General features: G+C 31.2%; 1 protein-coding gene across 1 annotated transcript; it reads right to left on the minus strand.

Moving 5' to 3' along the window:
- Positions 1–15,764: 15,764 nt before the first annotated feature.
- On the minus strand, positions 15,765–17,244 carry AR781 (DUF1645-domain containing protein). The gene has a single exon (XM_085755998.1). It carries the CDS (start codon positions 16,784–16,786, stop codon positions 15,890–15,892), a length of 897 nt encoding a protein of 298 aa, XP_085612124.1. The 5' UTR covers positions 16,787–17,244; the 3' UTR covers positions 15,765–15,889.
- Between the last annotated feature and the right edge of the window lie 13 nt (positions 17,245–17,257).

Consider the following 17,257-nt stretch of genomic DNA (forward strand, 5'->3'; position numbering starts at 1 on the left):
AGGTATATATGTATTATTCACTATATATATATATCACATCAATAGTAAGATTCAAATTCAATTCATTGTGAGATATAAGTTGAATCATACCAACTAAATACATTAATTTTTTTTTTAAAGGAAGATAACTCATTTCATTTTATCCAAAATAATATAGTAAATACAATATATGGAGGACGATAGAAAGTAGTGGGACTAGCATGTAATATAAAAGCTCGAACAAGATTATGAGCGACTCTATTAACTTGTCTCCTAACATAAGCTAGAGCATAACTAGCATTAGAAAAAAGCAAAGTCCTACAATTAAAGAGTAAAACTCATAACTCATTCACATGGGAGCTATTACCAAGGTCTGCATTCACAACTAACTGACAATAACTTTCGAATACTACTCGATTGAGGCCAAGATCAAGCGAAATTTGGAGGGCTTGTTGTATAGCGGTAGCTTCACATTCAACTGCAGTTGGAATAGAGGGAAACCATTGAGTGAGCTTGTATAAGTTGTCCAAGGTAATTGTCTCGAAAACAGATACCAACACCAAATTTTCCTTCAGCTTCAAAAATGGCACAATCAACGTTACACTTGATCCAATCTACCTGCGATTTAGACCATACTTGAGTACCAGATTACACATTATCATTGGGACGGTTGCACCACTTGAAGTCTCGGACAATATCCAATGCTATGACACAAGATGTGTTTACATGGAATGGTTTTTGCTCCCATAAACAAGCATTATGCGCACGCCAAATACTGCATAAGATAACTACAAATCTAGCACAATTTTCTACCCCAAGCGCTCTAAGAATGGAAAAGATAATAGAGAAAATATTGCCACTGAACGCTATGTAGGGTGCTATTATACCCCAACGATTCGCTGCTTCCCAACAATCAATAGCAAATTTACAATGCATAAACAAGTGCATTTCATCTTCCAAGACGTTATTGCAAGCCACACAAGCTGACTGACAATGTACTCCACGACCTTGCAAATTAAATCGTGTAGGTAAACAGTTGCGAAACAATCTCCTGCAAAAATGTTTGATTTTAGGTGGAACATGCAATGATCATATCAACTTCCAATCGCCAGAGACATATTGTTGGTCTGAAATACTCACACACATATTGTAGGCAAATCTAACTGTGTATGACCCATTAAGAGATGCATTATAAATAATTGTATCAGAATCAGTTCGGGAGTGCAAAGGTAACTTATAAATATTGGATGTATCTTGCGTGTTCATGATAGAAACAATAAAGTCTCGATTCCAAGTGTTGGTTGTTGGGTACATTAAACTTTTTTTGTTTTTTTTTTTTGAATAATTGGGTACATTAAACTTGATCAACTAGGTATGGTATTTTTATATTATGCTCGGAGAGTGAGATATGTTAGTTTTTTTAAAAAATATCTATAAGAAAAAATTCTTAAATCTCGGGTGGCAAAATATAAAATGTATAATCTATTAAACAAAATTTTAATGTAAATTTTGTTAATCTATAAGTGATAAAAAATTGCGAGTAAATGAAACTAGCAAAAGTGTGGATTATACTAGCAAAAGACTTGGATCGTAATTTCTTATTTTTTATGGTGCAATACTTTTGTTTTAACTGACTAGAGATCAAAGATAAGAAGGAAAAAACTAACTAGAGATTTAAGTGAAATATATATAATATTGGAGGGTGGCCGCGGCCCCATTAGGGGCAATCCTCCCTCAGCCCCTATATGTAGTGTCCCATGATACATGTGGTCTTATATTGTCACACATCCCACTCTTCTCCCGCAACTTGTACCCATGCTTACAAGCTAAAGAGTCATGATTTTGTGCAAAAAACAAATCCCATTTATGATAACCGCAAAGCTGATTAATATATTTGAATTGTTCCCTTCATGCAATCCTTATCTCCTCAAAAGAGAAAATGAAAGAAAAAGATGAAGACACTATCGGTAAGTAACAAAGGAAGAAGATAAATTAAATTGGTGCATAAATTATTATTTTTTTGAGAGAAAATTGGTGCATAATTAGTAATGTCAAAGATTAGGGTTAATATCCAAAGTGGGGACCTTTCACGCGACTTAATGAAAAAAGTTGCAGCAGCGTCGGTATCAAGCTGGTACTATGAAAGGTTGACAAGTATACATTACAAATAAAGTTCCTTTTATGTATGGTGCATACGTAGGGGAATGATTTAGGCTTTCCTAATTTTTCTGCTTCTCATGTGCTTCTGTTTGATTGCACCAGTATGACCCTATAGTCTACCTAAATATGTATTCAAGAATTATTTTTTTTTTTTTGAAGGAAAGAATTATTTTTGTTAGTTTTCTTCAAAAAAAAAAAGAATTATTTTTGCTAGTTTTATTTACTATCACCAACTAATCGGCACTTAATCTGTAGTTAGCTAGATTATTTATCCAAAAAGCAAATTCCTCAACAACAAAAAAAAAATGAATCAGTTACAGTTAAGATGTTAAAAAATTATGTTGGATTTAATAGGTAGACGCACATTCGAATCTCCTATTTTTCATTTTTTTTTTCTCTGTATTTAATGTGTGTGAGTTTCATTGTTGTCCGTTGAATTGTTTAAAACCAAGCAAATAGCAAAGAATAGGAAAAACAAATTGCAGCGTGATTAATAGTCACATCGTAAACGCAATGCTGTGGTAAAAAAGTGGAAGTTTATGTGGTGAGATTTCTAAAATGATTACATTACAGAGAAGACTATAAAGGTGTGATTAATAGAACGTGCTATTTTATGATTGAATGGGTTGATTCACGCATTAATATACACTTTGATTTGAAACATAGCATTAAAGAATGTATCTTTTTGTTAAGAACTGTTTCTTCTCATCAAGTTTTGCATGTTGCTCTACAAATAGACAACTTCACCATACATATATTCTATTGGATCTATTCTAGAGTAATAATAATAGGTGATGAGTGAACATTAATCTAACAACTAATTATTAATATTCATCATTCAAAAAAAATGAAGGTAAATTCAAACCTAAAACTTATTGTTTGCACATGCCATGCAGTAATTGCACGATTATCTTTTTTATCTATTTTTTATTTGATTCAGCATCTTTACACAATACAAAATTTTCCAATTTATCCAAAAATTGTAGAAAGTTCTGGTTTATGCTGTGGTGAGTTTGAGTGGATATAGATATAAGATGTAGCCAAGAAAAGAAGTAACTGTAATTGTCTTTAGCTATTGGAGCCAGCTATGCCAGCGTGATGGATTTGATGTATAATCTTTGCATTACAAGTGCTCAAAATTAATAGTGACTTGTTGCCAATCAATATTTTCATACTACGTCCTTACTTGGAGAAAACAATTAAATGTTTCTCCTTTTTTTTTCTTTCCAAAGTGAAACGTCAAGTTAGGTTAAACTTTTGATTTTATTATATTAGCGGCAATTTGAAATCACTGAATTAGCCTAAAACACATTATTCTCAACTCAAATCAGGGTTGCATTGTCACTTAATGACTTGGAATTATTGGAGCTATAGTGATGGATGGGATTGATGATTGTACACTACTTTTTAGGGTTATATTATGTGATGGATTGAATTGTTTGTGATTTATTTAGAAGATAGACATGACAAAAAAGTTTTACCAGTAAATCAATACTCTTTCCGGAGATAGCGAGAAGCTTTATTAATGGACAGTCTGGGTGTACGATTCGACAACTACAGCTTGCCAAAAAAAATAAAAATTGAACAACGACAATCTTGTGCAATGAAATGAAATGGTTTGTGGTGGGTAGCAAGTGAATGTAAAATGAAATAGTTTGCTCAAAGCTTAACTATCACTTTTTTTTTTATATATAGAAACCAACTTAGTTTGGTTCGATGGTGTTGCCTTGAGACTTCGAAGTGTGTGCTCCTTCCATATTTGATATTATCTTTGTGTCAATTTAGATGGCCTGGTGTATTTTCTTAAAAAAAAAAAATAAGTCACTCTTTTAATAGAAAGATGAACAAACAGGAGAGAAAAAACTAAAGAACAAGATCGGTTGCACTACACCATAAAACATCAAGATGAAAGTGTGTTTTGGAAAACCGTAACAAAAAGATGAATGTTTTCAAAAGTGTTTATTATTATTATTTAAAAAACAAGATTAAATATAATTTTAATCTCTATAAATTTCCATGCAGTCAATTTTAGTCGCTATGCAAGCATGTTGAAGGCTTGAATTAAAACATGTTTAATTATCTTTTGACTTCAAAAATTTTGAATGATTTTTGGTAAACATGTTTTATTTTTACGGATTGAAAACATGTTTAAAACTTTATAAGAAGTTATACAAAATTTAGAATTTTTTAATATGGGAAGGATTAAATATGCATTTTTTTTAAATGCCAAAAACTCAAAATAAAAGTAACAAGAATTTGGATCTATAAATCAAATTTTGAGCTCATTTTTTGTAGATGAACTTTATATAATGTTGTAAACATGTTAGGAAAAAAAAAAACTTTAGAAAAATACATTGACTTAACAACAAGGGTTAAAATCGTTTGCAAAAAAGTTAAATTTGATAATTTTATAATGATCAAAATCTTATTAACAGAAAAAAATTTAAAAAATTGTAACAAATAGACTCAATGTCATGGTTTTTGGAGCAATACTCCACACTTATACAAGCCAATTAACTCCACCCTCAAACACCAAAGTAATATAAGCAGCTCAAAGACAAAACAAAATATTAAAATTTAAAAAAGAGAGAGGCAACTACCTAAGTTATAACAAAAAAGAGAATAAACTCATTAGACTTGAAGGGGTGTTGTAAACTAATAGAGCAGGTCTTATATCAAATGCGATAAGAAGGAGATAAAAGGTTTTATAAAGTGGGTGGTGATTCATGGTTGTTAGGGTCATGACTTTTTGGACCCGTTTATTGAAAACCAAAAGAAGAAGTCTTATATTAGAAAAATTACTCTTCTTCCTTTTAAAATTGTTCATTACCTTAATTCATATAGTGTTAACTTTCGTTCGACATTTTTCAGCTAGAGATAACTCTAGATGAGTTAAGGGAATGATCAATTTTAAGAGGAAGAAGAACAATTTTCTTATATTAGATGCGATAGAAGGAGAAAATATTTTCTTTTTGAAAGAGATGCATAAAAGGTTATAAAGTGAGAGCTATTTCTTTTTTAAAGGAAGTGAGAGCTATTTTTATTTTCCATCATTTTCATATAAATCATACCTTTTCGGATTTTTCAAGCCACAGAAGAAAAAAAATATCAATTTTTCTTTTGTTGAACTTAAATGTGTTTTTCTGTCCAAATAAGTAAGTTTGATGAATAATAGTTTTTTAGAAGAAAAGAAGTTCTCCTGGGAAAATTGTTGAAGAGGTATTGATTAAAATTCAATGAAAACATTGATCGGAAATGAGTGAGAATTCAATAGGTTTGTTAGTACAAAAAATACCTATTGAAAATTACCTTTAGATAATTTGAGCAATTTGAGGTTACAAGAGACCACTCTCTTAGTAAGTGGGTGATTCATCGTTGAGTTGGATCATGACGTTTTGGGCGAAGACACCTTCTTTTGACACCAAATTGAGTTTCTCGCGTGTCCTATATGATTCGAATTATAAAATCCAAATAATATAATCACCTTATAAAATCTTCCAAAACACGTTGAAATATTTATGATTTTAGAATCCAAACAAAACGTGTAAGAAACTCAGGTTGGTGGGAAAAGCAACTGTCTTGGGAGAATGCAATCACACTAAAACAAGCCCATAACTCCATCCTCTCAAACTCATATTAAGTTAACAAAAAAATAAGACAGATTAATTTCCACATTAGTAGACAGAAGTGCTAGCTAGCAACACTCTCTTTTCAACACTCTCAAAGATTCACTTTTATATTGAGTCTCACACTTTAGAAATGAGTTACACTTAAAGTGGTGTGACAAACATTAATTTTATTCAATAAAAGAGTAAGTGTTAGAGAGAGTGTTCAAAAGAGTATCCCTAACATTCCTCTTTACACATTATTGGCATGTGGTTTCACTAAATATGTTAACTAATCCAATCTACATAGCCACCCACGAATTATTAAAAATAAATGGTTAAGTGGTTTAAGTGTTTTTATTATTTTAATCTTTACTACTCAAGTTTTTTTTTTTTTTTCAAAGGAAAATCTTTACTGCTCAAGGTTAGATCAGGTCAACAGGCGGCCATGACTTCTTTCACTCACACACAAACAAAAAGAGGTTTTTTTTTTTTTGTTACCGGAGGAGAAGTCAATATTTTAAAAATGAATGATAATTGATAATTTAGATACTTCAACTAATTTGTGAGGTTATAGTTATAATTTGAGGGGTATGTGACGAAATTTTGTTCTTTTTTTTTTGAAGAAGCTAAATTAACCCACCCAAATTGACATCAGAGAAAATCGAACCTGAGACCTAGAGGAGGAACACTACTAATATGAAATTTTGTTCTTAATATCTACTATCTAGTACTACTAACATAAGAATTCTAATTATATAAAAAATTACATTTCAATACTTTACTTAAATAAATAAAGCCCATTTTTCTTAAGGGTATTAATGTCATTTAATAATTCATTATCTTTAAAAAAGGGTTTATTTATTTGAGTGAACGATAACTATTTTATTTTTTATTTTAAAATTCTTATATTAGTAGTAGATTACATTTTTCAGCTTTGGCAATTTATCCAAGAGGATGGCTATGTCCTTCATATGAAACTTATGTTAGAGCTCTATGAAGGTGCTAAAAACACAAAAATGAGAATTATACAAGAATCATCCAAAAGGATTTTGGATTTAGAAGCACATATGTGAATTATACAAGAATGATAATTTTTATTTATATTATTGATCTTTAGATTTCGGCTGCATGTTTGATTGATGTCAACTTAAATTTATTTATATTATGGATCCTTAGTATTGTGCACTTGATTAGTGGAATCAATGTCTGTGTGTGTATTTTCTATTGATTTGGAATGCTCATTGTTGATAAAAAAAATGCTCATTGTTGCTGCTGGATTTTGAGGATTTGGAGAAATAAAGTGAAAAGAGCCATAAAGGTTTCAGGGAGAATAAAACTTAAAGAAACCCATTTTAACAAAAGATTGTAAAAATGAATATAAGTGATGCTCTTATATACAACTTGTACGGGATTAACAAAACAACCTCTTAATAACAAACTCCAACTAATTTCATATTCGACACTTAACCAACAATTAAACTAATTACATAATTTACAACTATGATCGTTATTCTTCACCGTCTCCGTCAAACACAAGGTAAGAGAAGTCTTAACTTCTCTTGTTTGAGGGGAAAAAGAACTCGTAACTTTAGATAACAAAATTAATGGTAAAAAAAAGGAAATTATAAACATGATTGTCTGCAGATCATTGTTATTCCCTTATAAGAAGTTGCTCAAAAACACATTGAAATAGCTAAAAAACCTCAACGGTACCGTTGGTTTTTTTTTTTGTCATTTACATGTGTTTTTAAGCAACTCTATATGTGGGAAAAGCAATTTTATTGTCTTCTATGCATTATGCTAGGTCTACGAAGTGTAGCCCAAAAGAGATTTTGAGGCTAATCTATTCTGGTCCATGCCAAGACTCTTACTTTTTTCATCTTATGTCTTACTAGCGCGTCTTGTAAAATTTTCAAAAATACCCCTGTGATTTTCGGATTTTAAAATCCGAATTGGGTTTTTCCTTTGTTATAGGGTGGAAAAATGAGTTCTTCAGTAATTCAGATTTCATAATCTGAAAACTTCAAAAAATAGGGCGTGTTCCTTGATTTTTTCGGATTATATAATTCGAACACCCCTAAACACCCCTTTTTCAAGGAAAAAACAGTTCGGATTATATAATCCGATCTGTAACACCACAAATTCTAAACATGTTTGTAACATATAGATAGTCATTTTAATGACAATATTAATTTTCCTAACTCTCATCATTCTGTTTTGGGTCATTATTAGCTGTACTTAGTCAAAAATCTGGTTTTCAGGCTACTTGATCGGATTGCTCCGAAATTTGGCCAGAAAATCAGAAGAAAAAAAAATCAAGGATCAAAACTCTCATAGTCGGGACTTTTTATGGGATTCCACCCCTCAAAATCCAAAATTCCATCGTTTAGACCCATTTTTTTTTTTTAAATTTTTTTCGTATTCTCAGAAAAATCCGAAAATTTTTGCATTAGTTTTATTTGATTTTAAGAATTTTTTGGTAGTATTTTTATGATTTTATTTGATAGGTTTTTTACTTTGTTTTTTGGTTGTTTTTAAAAGCAAAATTCAAAACTGCTGAAATGGGAGAGATTCCGATTGCTGATTATTTTTTTTTTGGTTACAAAAAGTTTAGGTGGGTTCGGCTCCGGTCACCACTAGGGTCAGGGCACCCCTCCGGGCCCAAAGGGCACTTATAGAGGTACTGGGAGAGATTCCGATTGCTGATTTTTTTTTTTGGTTACAAAAAGTTTAGGTGGGTTCGGCTCCGGTCACCACCAGGGTCAGGGCACGCCTCCGGGGCCAAAGGGCACTTATAGAGGTACTTACAGATCACCCACCAACACTGCCCTCACATCGGTAAAGGGAATCGAACACACAACCTTCTGCAAGGAGGTGACCCGTTCCTTACCAACTGAGCCAACATGTGTTGGTTATACATAAGAATATTTCGGATTATATAATCTGAATTAGTGAAAAATATTTTCGGATTTTAAAATCCGAATTACTCATGGGTATTTTTGTAAAATTTATAGGACGCGCGAGAAATGGGTAGAGTGTGAAAAGAAGAAAAACGCAGGCCCAAACAAAAATTAAAGAAATTAGGACCCGTTACTTTGATTTTTTTTTTTAACCGGTATCCTCCACTCGTAACTGTGGAGATTAATCCATTGAGTTTTATGGGATTTAGATGAACGGCAAACTATAAAAAATGGGAGTTACTTTGAAATTGAAGATTAGAGTTTAGATTAACTTCTAACTAATTAATTTTGTCTGATACTCAGGTCTATAATCATCGTTGTTTGCTAGTGCCTAATGGTGTCCATACATTACAATTGCAACAAAAGGAGTTGTCTTCAATCATCATACTAGATACAACTAAACAGGTATATTAGAACCTCTTGTTTGTTTCTAGTTTAAACTTGTTTTTATAAACTGTTATTGCAATGAGTTTTCAAAGTTGGTTGTTGTTATTTAATTTTATTCCACCTTTGTACGTGGACTTGATTTTCAAATTGGTTATGTCACTTATTTTGCATTAAATTGGACCATACAATTTTGCATTAAACTGGTTTTGGCACTTGTTGTATCTTCTATTTATATAGAAAATTTCCCCCAAGGTCTTTTTCTCGCACCTATACATGCCTTTTCCTTATTAGTCTGCACTTGTTTTGCATTAAACTGGTTTTGGAACTTGTTGTATCTTCTATTTATATAGCAAACTAGTTACAAACCCGTGCTTCGCACGGGGTTCAGTAACGTATTTGACAAAATATTATATTGGAAGGATAGATTGTGAAATGACAGATAATTATAAACCATAATACAATATTTAGAGTACTCTTACATTACGGATTACAAAATTAAATCTTTAAAATGGTTTGATCACAAGTAACAAATGAAAACATATTTTGTCAGCTGTAGAAACACTTTTCCAGTAATAATTGATATCTATCTATAAACCAATGAAAACCCTATTACCAAAGCTGCCTGATTTATATCATTTTGACTTTCAGCTTCAACATATATAAATCATTTCACATGATCTACAGCAAAGACAGATATTAACTGCAATTTAGTATCTAGTTCTTTCAGGCGAACAAACTTCTGCATCAGATAGATAGCTGAAAGCCTCTCTACCTAATTTATATCATTTTGTGTTTTTAGCTTCAACGTATATAAATCTTTTCACATTATCTACAGCAAAGGCTAAGGATGTCAATGGATACCCATGGGTACGGATAATATGATACCTGTCCCCGCCCCGTTGGATAAGTATGATACCTGTGCCCGCCCCGTATCCTCGTGGGTACTCACTATACGGGTACCCGTGGGTATTGAGGTATCCATGGGTACCCATGGAGTTTTGAATTTATTTATTTTTTGGTACAAATAATAACTTTTTTTAATTACCAAAAAACTTCAACTTTTAAACATCCATACATAATCCACTCAAAATTTCATAAATCATACATAATTCATAGAAAATTCATGATTCTTATATAATCTATATGTTTTATGATGTGAATGAAGTGGAAACGGTGAACTTAATAAGATGAATTAAAAAAATTTAAAATAAAAATAGGTTATTATTGAGGATTTTTAGGTGGGGGGTAAAATTTTCTTCAATAAGGTACCAACTTTAAGTAATAAGATATGATATATAAAGATATATTAGTAATTTACTTAATTTATTATCGGGTATGGGTACCCATAGGTATGGATACAATCCAATCCGTGTCTGTGTCCAGATAATAATGGGTAGTCAAATACCCGTTTATTATACCCGTGGATGCCAGTTTAGCTACCCGCTCCATACCCGTGACGGATTTTACCCACGGGTACCCGTGGGCATGGGTATTTTTGCCACCCCTAGCAAAGGCAGATATTAAATGCAATTTAGTACCACGTATATAAATCCTTTCACATGATCTACAACAAAGGTAGATAGTAACTGTAATTTAGTATCCATTCCTTTCAGGTGAACAAACTTCTGAATCAGACAGATAGTTGAATGCCTCTCTACTTGATTTATATCATTTTGCCTTTCAGTTTCAACGTATATAAATCATTTCACATGATCTACAGCAAAGGCAGATATTAACTGCAATTTAGTATCGAGTCCTTTCATGTGAATTATACGCACTTTTAAAAACTTGTTTTAAAGGAGAGATGTTCAAATTACGGAATATTACCATTCCTAGTAAATTTGAGAATGAAGTTCGCATAATCCAAATATTTGTGATGCATGGTTTAAGGCATGGGGTTCAGTAACGTATTTTGTAAAAAAATTGTTCCGAAGGAAAAATGAACAAATTAATGAATATTGCACAAAAATTAAGAAACTTTATCAAAATATTTATGAAAGCTTTATCAAGAGCAGGAAAACATCATAAATTACATAATAGTTAAAATTATAAAAGTGAGCGCTACTGTCATAGAGTTACCAAAAAGGGATTAACACCAATATTTATATGACACAAAATGAACGAAAGAAACACATTAAACTCTTTAGCGTCTTGTGTAGGAACTTGTTATTAATATTTTGACCGTTAAAAAATAAAAAATCTCTTTGACGTCAAAAAAGTAATATCAACAGAGCAATATTCAGTCTCTTCACATATGCTTAGTAATATTCAGTCTGGAAGATTACATTGAAAGGATAGATGGTAAAATGACGGATAATTGTGAATCATTGTAATATGTCAAAATATAAACCTTAAAAACCATGAACCATCAACTTAGTTTTAAATAGTTAAAAATAAAAAAATTGTAAAATAGTTAAAAGTTTTTAAAAATATAAAAATTGGAAAATATTTAAAAAAATTGGTGAGGTAGCACTCAACCAAGCAACACTAAAAAAATTATATGCATTAGCGTAACAAAAAAACAGACAGACGGACATAAAATATTACTCTAAACGTTAATGTGTGTATATATTCGCGAGGTTGAAGAAAGGAGATAAAAATATTTGGGATCATTAAATGACAGCGTGAATAAAAATATTTGTGACATTGCGATGATTAAACGATATTGAAATTAAATATATAAGTGATAAAAAGATAATAAAATTCCTTTGAAAAAAGGTAATAAAATTAAATGGAATCTCCTTAAAAAATTAATGCAACGGTTAAAAAAAAATAAAGTTAAATGGAAGAAAAAAACATATTGAAATATAATATTAAAAAATAAAGAAAAAGTTTCCGGCGTGAGTTGAAAAGAGGTGCTTGTGAAATAAATTGTCGAGTAGTTTTTTAAAGTAACATTCAACAGCTTTTGGTCAAAGCTCATTCCATTCAATTTTATGCGTTCAAAAAAAGTACTTTTTTTAGTAAGTACTTAATTGATATTGTATTCGGCCTAACTTCTCCTTAAAAATGTAGAGAAGTTTGAAAAAAAGTCGGGTCAAACGATACCTTAATCTCCCACAACGGCAATGTAGAAGCAATTGAATTTGGGAGGAAAAATTGAAAAAATAGTTAAAAATATAAAAATTGGAAAATAATTAAATGTTATTAAAAATATAAAAATAAGAAAATAATTAAAAAAATTGGTTAGGGGCAAAAATGGAAATTCATAGGTCAAACCTTAAAAAAAAAAAAACCCTCCAATAATTGAATTACCAAAATGCCCCTCATAGGGGCAAATTGGTAAATTCAATGGACATTTCCTTTCTTATATATATAAGTAGATAGATATCGCCCAAAGGTCTTTTTCTCGCACCTATATATGCCTTTTCCTTATTATTCTGCACTTGTTTTGCTTCAAATGATTTCAACCTTGATTGTTTTGGCTCGTTTTTTGTTGGTACTTGTGAACTCCAAGAGAAGTCGATCATATTCAAAGGTGATACAAAGTAGACCACACTTATATAGATGGTAAAGCGCTTTATATGGTAGACATGGCTTAAGGTAATGATGGATTTTGGTGATACCGAGTGGTGATCCAAAGTTTCAAGAAACTAGGAGAGGCTTAGAAAGGCAGTTTAATTTTACTTTTTTTTTTTTTACTGAAAAGGATGTTAAATGGTGATTGGAGGAAAGTTCCAAGTGTTAGACTCATGGTTCTCCCCTGTTAGGGCGATGAACCTAAAATGGAAAAGGTGAAGTTTCTTGTCCTAGAACTACCTTCTAACGTCGCTTCGTATATCTGGGGTGGACGAGGAGATCCTGACGACTAGGTCCATCTTCAATTTGGTCCATAGGTTGGAGGTATCCTGTCATAACATTGGTTTGTCCTCGACAAGGACAACAAAGTTCGTAGTCGGTAGGAAGAGTGTATTCTTCTTGTGTTTGATATTCTATTTAGGGAACTACTTGTGTCCCTTCCCTTTAATGAATTCGAAGTGGCTGCATGGAATCATCTGAAGGTTTCTCCTTCCCAACTGCACCCTTTGAGTTAGACTTTTACGAAGGTTTTTGAATACTGGTGAGAGTAAAAGAAGAGTAAGCCCACCATTAACTTGTTCTTCCATTTGTTCCGTGTTCAGTGGCTGGTGTCGGTGTCCTTAAAACTAGGTAAGAAATTCTTCGAGGCCTATTCTGACTCCTTGTGATACTTCTGAACAAATCGACCCACAAGTCTCTTCTTAATTTTCCAAAGAGTTTTGATATGCATATCAGCTCGAAGGAAACTGTTTAAGTCGATTCTTTTTCGAAGTTGATGAATCGAGGTGAGAGGGTAGTCAGGGAAGGCACCAAGTCCTCCTCACTGCAGGCGACTTGTACAGAAAAGTTCACAATGTTCTGGTTCAAGTCTAAAAAAGGTAGACAATTATTACAAATATGGAGATTATATTGAGTTTTTTTCACTCCAACAACTCTAATCCTTTTGGTGTACCGTCGTTTAGGCAGTGGTGTGCCTTGAGAAGATTTGCAGTTTTTCCGTGTAAAAATTGAATATTTTTTTGTTGAAAAAGAGTAAAAACTGCAATTAAATGATAGTATGAGAGAATTTGCAATTTTTTCCTTGTAAAAATTGTATTTTACTCTCTCCGTCCCAATTTAAGTGAGCATTTTACTCATTTCACGCTTATTAAGAAAAATATATTAGTAAAAGATAGGAAAAATGTTTTAAGTGTTCTTTTCAAGTATTGGTGCATTTACCATTATCATAAATACAAAGTAGAATATATTGAATTGGAAATGATAAAAAAAAAAATTGAACAAGAATTGGAAATGATAAAATTAATATTAATTAGAGTTATAATTGAAAAAAAGTAATTAATATTGCATTGAAAAGTGAAATGAGTCAGTTAATTTAGGACAATTTTTTTTATTATGACAAACAAACACAAAATAGCTTCTGTTTTATTTTAAAATATCTAAATTATTAGATATCAAAATCTACTAATTTTTTAATTCATATCAGGCTCTAAAATTTGCTTATTAATATTAATATAATAGTGATAGTAAATAATTAGTTTACAAGTTGGTTTATAGAATTATTCATTTTTTTTTTGAAATAAGAATTATTCATTTTTTTAGAACTGTTGTTTTTTTTTTACAAATAATTTTTTGAGAACTTGTATGACGATTAGTTACTAAATACTAATTAAAGATGCATGCATCAACAAGAACTTGTATTTTTTTTGTCAAACAAATAAAGAACTTGTTATTTTTTTCAATAAATAAAACATAATTTTATGGTATGCTTTAAATAAAATAATGTCATATTAACAAAAAAATCGAATAAAATATTGTATTAGAGTCAAACACATCTAGAAGCAGCCAAATAACTTTAAAAAAAAAAATTCTACTAATATTTCATTTTACCATAATGGAGAACATTTTTCACATAAATTTCATTTTACCATAATGGAGAACATTTTTCACATAAAACAGTCCACATATGGTAAGAAAAGTAGGAAACTAAATCGATTCACCTTTTTCCTTTTTTTGTTTTTTTTGCTAATAGATTCATGCATACTATAGTCCTTTACTATTTATGGTGACTTACATGTTTAGATTCAAACCGATTTGAGATTTAAAATAAAATAAAATTGTCAACCGATCTAAAAAGTTGAAAATAACGTCAAATTGAATGTTATTAAATTAGTTTTTGATGTCCTATTGTATATACCGTTTGGATTGGAATAGATTCCGGATTACTTCTTTCATAACCAAACCAAATTGCATAAGTAAGTTTTAATATATTTTTTAGGGTACTTATTTATTTATTTAGTTGTATGATATATTGCATAATATATTGTTTTGTTGGTTACACTTTTTCCCTTTGAAATAATATCCATAAATTCTAACTCAATAGATAAAAATGTTAAAATTGTTTTGTGGACGGTGAAGTTTAAATCTCTGTTATCAATCTATGGTGTAAGTTTTCAATCACTACGGTTATTTCTTTTAGCTAAAAAAATTATCTATATTTTGCAATCATATATGATTATTTTTTAAAAAATTAATTCAAACCGAACTAAAACGCTTGTTATTTTTATTTGGGACCATATTAACTTTTTGTTTCAATACATATGTTAGTGAGTTTCAACTGAGACGGAATGGTGTAAATTTGATCCCATGGTTGAAATCAAATTTTACTTATCTCTTGTCTAATAATCCCCAAATTACTAAATTATATCCTATTATCCAATCAACTAGACAATTAAAAAAAAGAAAACATCTGTGAATAAATTATACGTCAGATGTGTTAGTTAGGAAGCAGTGTCTCCCACAATTCACAATACAGCCCGCACGTTGTCTCTTCAGAGTTCAGACTTGAGAGACGTGTATTATTTGTGCAAGACAAAAGAAGTACATTCATCTAAAGTTTATCTGTTTTGCATGTTCTTTCATAACTCCTAACTGATTGATACACAAACGCAAGAAGATTGTTATCAAATTGAATTCAAATAACAATGTGAAGAAATACATTGTTATTGGGCCACATATTCATACTCTTTTGTCTTCATCGACTAGCCACATGCCCTTGTCTATGCAAATATTCTAAACAATGTCGGTATATAATATACACAATAATAGAACTTTGTCGTGTCGTATCGACTTAAAGATTAGTCTCTACAATTGAACGTTTTTATATCAAATAATAAAAATTAATAGTATATTAAAATTTCAACAAAAGAATACATTTTTTATGCAGGAAAAGAAAATTGTTTGAGAGGTTGAATGAATGAAAAAAAAAATGCATGACATTCATCTTGTGTTTGATCCTAACCCAGCTAACCTACCCAAAATCCCTTGTTTATAAGGCAAGAATGTTCTCTTCTTCAAATCTTCAGACTCTGCTTTTTTCCTAGCATAATGCAATTCATGTGCAGAAACACCGGAATCCTTTCTTCTAGGTCTCGGAATCTCAGAAGATCTAAACGGTGATGATGAACCTTTTCCTTCTTCCGATAATTTCTTGTTGTATGAAACAGGGTATTTTCTGAATGGATCTTTGTTTGTTCCTCTTCCTTCTGATGCACTACGAAACAACAAAAAATCTCTCAATCTCCATATTCTAGAGCTCTTCGAAGAAGAAACGGTTTGATTAGATTCAACAGAATCCTCTTTTTGTGATTGTTTATGTTGTTGTTGTTGTTGTTCCACCCATGTGTATTGTGATGTTCTATATGGAGAATGTGAACGTGTGACCCTACGACCAGAATTCGATGAAGAAACTTGAGAAGCTGGTGTTCTATCTCTACCTCTTCTTTCTCCATTACCAAGAGATGAATCTTTCTTATTTTTAGGTGAAAAAGCTTCCATGATTGCTTTTTTACCTTTTGCTATTGGAGATTTTTTGACTCTATTTGAAGATAGAAGAGGAGATTTAGCAGATTCTAAAGGCTTGATTACACCACCATGGAAAAGTTCTTCAGCTGAACGGGGTGATGAATCTGATTCTCTATGAACAGAAAACGCAAATCCAGCATCTTCATCTTCAAATTGAGAGAAAAACCTTGATGGGCTAGTGGGTGCACTTAAGTAAAAATCTTCACCAAAACGTTTTGGTGAAGAAGGAGCACTTAGATAAGGTGAGATTCTGTTGAAATCGAAATGATCTATGGTAGGACTCTCTCTAGGGCTATGCATCAACACTTCCATTTTCTTTTTCTTGTTGTTCTAACTTTTTTGTGAATTTGATGAATAGGTTTATAGCTCAATAGGTATATATGTCTGTGCAATATATATGAAGGGTAATAGGCAGAGAAGGATCACCTATATTTATAATATTAATATATAAGATAATAGATGAAGGGTTGTGATTATTTTGTTGACCATTTTTATGGTATGGTATGGGTCACTACCATAACAGGGTTTTTAATTTGTCCTAGCCGCCTTTGTATACCTATCCCTTGGTGTTTTGTAGGCTAAACTAACTTATGAAAACCGATTGCATCAATTATCGTTTTGTTTCATATGTGTATAACTGTGAGAGTAGAATAATTCATCTCACACATGTGAACTTTAACCGGTTTCTTTGTTTGGTAAACTTTATACTCCTACACGTGTGATCATATATTGTATATCTTCTAGATTTTGGCTGTGTTAGCTTAGTTTTAACCAATACAGTAC

Source organism: Medicago sativa, chromosome 3 (genome assembly GCF_051527215.1).
Source record: "Medicago sativa cultivar Bolivia chromosome 3, Bolivia_mono, whole genome shotgun sequence".
NCBI classification, from domain to species: Eukaryota; Viridiplantae; Streptophyta; class Magnoliopsida; order Fabales; family Fabaceae; genus Medicago; species Medicago sativa.

Coding starts and splice junctions, on each gene's coding strand:
- AR781 (XM_085755998.1), bottom strand. CDS start 16,786: ATGGAAGTGTTGATGCATAGCCCTAGAGAGAGTCCTACCATAGATCAT.